The sequence below is a fragment of the Lolium rigidum genome, chromosome 3 (genome assembly GCF_022539505.1).
Source record: "Lolium rigidum isolate FL_2022 chromosome 3, APGP_CSIRO_Lrig_0.1, whole genome shotgun sequence".
Lineage (NCBI taxonomy): Eukaryota > Viridiplantae > Streptophyta > Magnoliopsida > Poales > Poaceae > Lolium > Lolium rigidum.
In genome coordinates this window covers 298,256,115-298,263,938 of record NC_061510.1, presented here as the reverse complement: position 1 = coordinate 298,263,938, position 7,824 = coordinate 298,256,115, and the positions used below count along the sequence as shown (strand labels likewise).

General features: G+C 44.8%; 1 protein-coding gene across 1 annotated transcript; it reads left to right on the top strand.

Annotated features, from left to right (window-relative positions):
* Positions 1–565: 565 nt before the first annotated feature.
* On the top strand, positions 566–2,403 carry LOC124696719 (premnaspirodiene oxygenase-like). Its single transcript, XM_047229403.1, has 3 exons — positions 566–1,480; positions 1,786–2,042; positions 2,097–2,403. Exons 1-3 carry the CDS (start codon positions 566–568, stop codon positions 2,401–2,403), a joined length of 1,479 nt encoding a protein of 492 aa, XP_047085359.1.
* Positions 2,404–7,824: the final 5,421 nt, after the last annotated feature.

Here is a 7,824-nt window from a genome sequence, read left to right as displayed (position 1 = left end):
CGCCTTTCCTACCCGTTCCGATCATCACCAGGTGTGATGCCACTGGTCTAGCTTGGATGAAAACAGTTTCTTACGGCAGTGTGTATATGAATATTCATGAGCACTCTACAGGTTAATTACCACATAATTAAAACCATTTAATCGAGTCACCGGAAAGCGGCATATATAACTAAACAAGTATGGGACGCCAAAGGGGCATGTCGTTTCGACCATCCACTAGCTCACATGGAGAAATACCCCATCCTTTTATAATTCTTGTTCTACTTTTACTAGTACTTCCGTTCCACGAAGATTGTTCAAGGTTTGTTAAAATTTCAATATATCTAGATACTATTTAGTGTTTAGATATATTCAAATCTTGATAAACTTATATAACGATTGTGAGACAGAGGGAATAGTTTAAATTTAAATTGAAATCACGACAATAGTTATGATACTTTGGATGTGTTCGGCAACTTCAGTCTCCTTTATATACTAACCCTACCGTACGTTGTGGTGCTATATATAAGACCTGACGGACCTTAAGTCACTCAAAGTCTCAAACACTGCCCATCAGTCCATCACCATGGAGCAACAAGCGCACTACCTCTACCTCTTCCTGGCTCTAGTCGTCCCTCTCCTGGTCCTCAAGCTGCTCAGGAAACGCGGCGGCGGCGATGACGGCGTGCGTCTGCCGCCTGGCCCGTGGCAGCTTCCGATCTTCGGCAGCCTGCACCACCTGGCCAGCAGCCCGCTCGCGCACCGCGTAATGGCCGACCTCGCGCGCCGACTGGACGCCCCGCTCATGTACCTCAAGCTCGGTGAGGTCTCCGTGGTGGTCGCCACCTCCCCCGACGCCGCCCGCGAGGTCATGAAGACGCACGACGCCGTCCTGGCCACCCGCCCCTGGAACCCCACCATGAAGATCATGATGGCCGACGGCCAAGGCGTCGTCTTCGGCCGCTACGGCGCCCTCTGGCGGCAGGTCCGCAAGATCTGCATCCTCGAGCTCCTCAGCCCGCGCCGCGTGCAGTCCTTCCGCGGCATCCGAGAGGAGGAGGTCGGCCGCCTCGTGTCCGCCGTCACGGACTTGGCGTCCACCGGCCAGCCCGTCAACGTCAGCGAGCGGATCGCCGTGCTCATCACCGACTCCGCCGTGCGCACCATGATCGGGGACAGGTTCAAGAAGCGCGAGGAGTTCCTGCAGATCCTCGAGGAGGGAGTCAAGCTCGTCTCGGGGTTCACCCTCGGCGACCTCTTCCCCTCGTCGCGGCTCGCGGGCTTCATCAGCGGCACAGCGCGGCTTGCACATGAGAGCCACCGCAAGTGCTTCGAGCTCATGGATTACGCCATCAAGCAGCACGAGGAGCAGAGGGCAGCTGCGGCCGCAAAGGGCGCGGTGGAAGAGGGAGAGGACCTGGTGGAGGTGCTCTTGAGGATACAGAAGGAGGGTGGCCTCGAGGTGCCTCTCACCATGGGAATCATCAAAGCGGTTATCCTTGTAAGTACAGCAATTGTTTCTTCCGAGAGATGCTAAATGTATATTTGCTTGTCTCTTCTTTTTGGTCCGTCAATTCGAGATTTTCAATCCCACTTCATTCCATCCGTTGACACTTATGTCTAGGCTGTCACTTACTCCCTCCCTCCAAGTTCATAGGGCTTGCACGTATGAACTGGGACCGAGGGAGTAGACTACTTATAGTGTAGTGTAGTGGAGTAATTAAAGTACTAACATGCATGCAACTGCATGCAGATTATTGAGTGGAATTTGCTTCCCCTAATCTGTTTATATTGGTATCTTTGTAGGATTTATTTAGTGCCGGGAGCGAGACGTCAGCGACAACTCTCCAATGGGCGATGTCGGAACTTATGAGGTACCCGGTTGTGATGCAAAAGGCACAAGCAGAAGTACGCAATAACCTCAAAGGAAAACCTAAGGTGACAGAGGATGACTTGGCCAACCTCAAATATCTCAGACTTGTCATCAAGGAGACGCTGAGACTGCATCCACCGGCCCCGTTGCTAATTCCGCGGGAGGCCATGGAGTCGTGCAAAATTCTGGGGTATGACGTGTTGAAAGGCACAACCGTTCTCGTGAACGCATGGGCGATCGGCAGGGACCCAAAGCACTGGGCTGACCCCGAGGAGTTCAAGCCGGAGAGGTTCGATTCTACCACCGTAGACTTCAAGGCCACAGACTTTGAGTACATACCGTTTGGTGCGGGACGAAGGATGTGCCCCGGAATTGCGTTTGGACATGCCAGCATGGAGATCGTGCTCGCCTCGCTTCTCTACCACTTCGACTGGGAGCTCCCGGAAGGGATGAAGCCAAGTGAGCTGGATATGGTGGAGGAGATGGGCATCACTGTGCGACGGAAGAAGGACCTGAACTTGCATGCTATCGTCCGCGTGCCACTGACTTGATTCACAATTTGCTGATTTGCGGTCACACAATTCTCATTTATAGGTTGCACCTTTATGTGACTCCATCGAAATGTCGGGATATATAAGTAACGTTAAGTACATCACCTTAGAAATACGTTTTAAAGTTAAGTATCAAGCTATATGTATACACATGATTTCATTTGCATCATTTAAATTGTCTATGACATCAAAGAAAACGTTGGTCACGTTGAATTTAATAAAGATTGAGAAAGAACCTTTCAACCATTTTTTATTGAAATCCATAAACATCACACTTGGACACAAAACTATAGCAAGTACTCATTACAACAGTGGTTGCACAATCATAAATTTGATTTTTTTTGTTCTATTGTTTGCTATTTTGCATTTATATTTTGGATAATTTTGATTTTTATTTATGTATGCCTATATTTTTTTTGCAATTTTTGTTAGGTATAAAAACTGTTTTTGGTAAAAAAATGTAAGTACAACTTTTTGTGGATTATACATTTTATGCGTAGTTACACTTTCTACAAGTTGTGAATTTTCACTACGGTAGTGCAATTCCACTATTTTGAATCATGCGTCCTGTAGTTATAGTTTTATCAGTGCAATTGAACTATTGTTTTGTGTGCAACTAAATGTCACACATGAGATTAAGAGGAAACAGACTAAGTAATGGAACCATTAGAAATTTAATATAATCGACCTTACCTATAATTTGACAATAATTACTGAGAGTGGTCATTCTCTGATCCCAAAATTTTATATTCTAAATTTTTTGTAGGATGTTTGAGGTTAGGTGTAGTTGAATACTATCAATGATCGGCGCGGCGGCACGTCGCGTCGTATCGTGATTGACTGATTATACTTTTCTTCAATCATCTTATATTGTGTATGCCTGCTTAAGTTAGGAGAGATGCTAGTTTAGGGTTGCGAGATTTGGTCATCCTAACATTGTAAGAGGATAACATGAGTCGTTACACATATACCCATTTAATGTGCATGAGCTGGCCACTACCCTATTCTCATACAAACACATCATTCTAGCTAAATGCTAGATAAGCAAATTCCTCAAGAAAAAAAGGGTAAGAGCTGAGTGTTGTTCTTCTGTTTTATTTTCCTTTGTTGGTAGGAACAACATAAGTGTGTTCTCCTCTTTATCTTGTCCATTTATGGAAGGAGATGAATTAGAGGGAAAGCTCCTGCTAATTAAACACACTTCTCTCTATCGATTTATCCCTCTTTAAATTTGTCATGTTCTCTTTTGATGATTTGAGCCGATTGTTCTTGGCAGTAAGAAGTAGGGAGTCAACAACATTCAGTGATATAGATGATAATCTTGAACAATGCAGGCAGACAACATCATTTAGTGATATAGTTAGAGTAACCATGATACCACGACTTTTGCCATGTAGTAAGACAGCCTAAATAGTTGGGTTACAGTTTAAACAAGAGACGGTCGACAAGCACAAACTAATTATATAGCACACATGTGTACAGAAAAAACGTGTCATTCCAAGACTCCAGATTACCGGCTGCACACACGCTTAATTGTTCTAGTAATTAGTTCGACTGAATCAAGACATCACCACATAATTCGCTGACATGGTGCTCTATTTTATAACAGAACTGGCATAGTGCTTGGTCTCCAAATAGCATTGCCTATAATAAATACTTTTATAAGTTGCATGTGGATCGAATTGATATGAAACATGAAATTTTAGCTCTTATTTTCCTATGCTTACTCGATTATGGCCTTGAACAAAAATAAGATAGGAAGCAAGCTTGCAGAAAGCATTGAACCTGCACTAACCAGATCCAGCGAGTTAGCTCGAGAACATGGCATAAGCTATTCGGAAAATTATTTGGGAAGTTTTGAGGCCTCGAAGTTAGAACAATACCTGTCCTGTTTCTGGCAAAAAAAATCTTGAAATCAGCTTGTAGTTGAACACCATGGAGTAATACTTAGAAACAGGATCCCTTCAATTCGTGTGCATGACACACAAAATAGTTGGAGAAAGAGGTTTGTGAGGAAATTAAAAAAAATATAACTGAAGAAAGAAATTATTAACTTGTGCTATAGCAAGCAGTTGGAAGATGTTGCGACATTTTGTTTAATACGTCTGTCTCGTTTTCTTATACCAATTACAAGCAGTATTAAATTTTTTGGAGCAACCGGCAGGAGCACTGCCTTTTCATTAAGTAAGAGGGAAAACTATACAACTGTACAAAGGATTTGCATGTTTGTGGTAAGGTGTAAACATGCGAGAAACCACCCAAAAAGGCAAAAAAAAACCCTAATCCGGCTCGGCCGGGATATCCTGCCTGAAGGCGGCAAAGGCAAGGTCTCTTTGCGCGATGTCGTCCCTTGCGAGTGAAGCCACCTCAAGGAAGGTGAGGCGCCGACCGGTGAAGATGCGTCTGTTTCTTTCCTTCCAGGCGTTCCAAAGGACATATAGGAGACGTCCGCTAAGCCGGCGTTTGTAGTCCGTGGACTTCCCAGCAATGATGTCGTCCCACCAATCGGAGGTGGAACCGAAAGTTTGTCCATGCGTGACGGGGTCATCCGAGTAATCCTGCTGAATGCGAGTCCAGATGGCCGAGGTGAAGGGGCAGTCCTTGCAGAGGTGATCAGCGGTTTCCGGAGCCGACAAACAGAGGGGGCATGCCGGATCATGAGGCCATCCTCGAATAGCAAGCATGTCCGCAGTGAGGAGCTTCCGGTGCAAGGCGAGCCAAGCGAAAAGCTTGCATTTGGGCTCCGCGTGCGCCGACCAAATCTTCTTGGCATCGAACTTAGGGTAGCAACCCAAGAACTGAATGTGATATGCGGAGCTGGCGGAGTAGACACCTTGAGTGTTGATCTTCCAAGAAATGGTATCCGCGATCGTCGGGGTGAGGTGCGTCCCCGCAATGACCTCCCAAACCTGCAGGTATTGAACCAGCTGTACCGGCGTAGACAACCTAGCGATGGAGCGAATCCAGTTGTCGTTGAGCATCTCCTTGGCCACCGATCTGCCCTTTCTTGAGGCCACCTTATAAAGCTCTGGTGCCCAAAGCCGAATCGGCCCCCTTTCCGTCCAAGGATCAGATCAGAACATGGTGGGTTCGCCATTTCCAATAGTAATTTGCGTGGCGGCCCTAAAGAGATCCATGTCAGCTTCATCGCAAGGAAGTTTAGACCCCGCCCAAGTGCGCTGTGGGTCGGTCCACTGAAGCCAGGGCCATCTAAGGCGCAGGGCGCGGCCCGAACGTTTGAGGTCCGTCATACCCAGACCTCCCAATTCCTTAGGTCTGTAGACCGTCTTCCAATTCACCAGTGCGTGCCCACCGGAGGCGTGTTCGGCATCATCACCCGCCCAGATGAAATTACGGGCAATCTTGTTGATCTTGTCACGGGCCCATATTGAGAGAGGAATGACCGTGGCGTGGTAAGTTGCCGTGGCCATGAGAACAGACTTTGCCAACGTGATCCTTCCGGGGTGTGCGAGGTTTTTGCCGAACCATCCCGGAAGTTTCCTAGCGATCTTGTCGATGAGTGGTTGCAGATCCACTTTGCTAATTCGAACTTGATGAAGAAGCGCACTTCACCACGCCGCCTGTATGTCATTCTGATATAGTGCATAGTGAGATTACAGGCGTTCTGATATAGAATGGCCAGTGTAGTACATAGTGAGACGCTTTGTTTTGTGACACCATCCAGCACAACACGCTTGTGTGTTCAATTCTTCTTTCTTAGTAGCACTCAGTAGATGTAAGAAGCTAATTGGAGCGGTCTATGCAGTAGGGTTTATGTGTGGGAGATGCGGTGCATGTGCCATCTGACCTACCGTTGCTTTTCTGGTTGAGAGATTACCATATATTTTCAACTTAATGTTTAATCTTAGATTTACTATTTTTTCTTAAATAGCTAGGTACTCTTTTCTTAGAACATAACTGAAGATTTCTCTAACATGTCATTTCTACTTACAAATTAGTAAACCATGCAAACATTTTATGAAAGAACCATGCAGAGTGACCCTTGGCATCTGAAATCGCATCAAAATTTCCTACAGCAAAGAAATCAGTACAACTACAGAGGGCCGGCATTACATTGTGAATTTACAGGCATAGTAGCCTGAAGAAGTTTTGAAAACACACAACGACATGGCCTACTTTACACGATATTGTACATGTCTTTTTTCGCAATGGAGACCAAGCCCCAGCCTCTGCATCAATCGATGCCTGCGGCTTTTATTACTTTATTAACATATCATACATGTCTAAGCACCATTAAGAATACTCATGGTTATCAAAATAATGGTAAAAGAAATAGATAATTCCTAGGCAATAGTGTGTTCCTTCAACATCAGTAGCAGAGAAGATCCCCTGCAAAAGAATAACAATCGGAATAAACAAAAAAAGACAAACACATACTAAATTAGGAGCCTTTGAGGAAATGCAAGCCCTGAACTGAAAACTAAAGGATGAGATCCTAGGTGTGGGTTCTGGTGTATATTTCAGTACTTCTGTGGCAGCAAGCAAAAAAAAACTATACTAAAAATTAAGAAAGTCAATACTTCTAAATGTAAAGATTTCAAGTAATAGCATTCAAACCAAATAACTCAACAATTCAACATCACAATCAAGTGCTTGGTGCACGGTGCGACATCGCCCATCCTTCGAGAGTTGCAGCATGTTCCACAACGACGATGTGCTGTACATCTCTACCTGCGATGCACATTGGAGCAGCTCTAGGACATACACCATTGTAGCATTTACAACAACAGCTTAATGGTGTAATATAGAATCTCACACTATGGTTCACTGGATCCAGCTTTAGCGTTTCTTGCTCCCGGAGGACCAGCGGGAGTCCATGGTTTCTGGATGCAATCGCCTTCGAATGGTTGCCCAGGATATTTTCTACCAGGCTACTTGGCGGTCTATTAAGAGATTACATGATGCCTAGATTGTTTAGCAGTCTTCTCTCTTTTCGGTGGTTGATTTTTGTATCGACCCTCGTTGATCCTTGAATTGTAAACTTTGAATATTCAGTTTCTTAATAAAAGATTGTGTTCATCAACCGATGCAGAGGCCGGGGAGCACCCCATTTCGAAAAAAATACATAACAACACTTTCCAGTTCTTCTGCATACTTTTGATGGTTGTTCACTGAAACAAAAAGAATAAACAATTACCATGGACTCAAGTTGTTCCCTGGTAAAAAGCAATGATGACTGGAATAAGGTTGTACAAAATTATTTCCGATAAGATACATCAAATATTTTTGAGATGATTGAAAGAATCAGTAATCATGTATCATATTTTTCTGAGCTCAACAAAAGGTTTTGCATAGAGCTATATACAAAGAAAAATGTTGATCAAGTACACAGTCGTGGAAAATCTTACAGTGCCATTTCCCTTAAATTAGGTGAGTCTAGTGGTCTCACATCTTCAATAC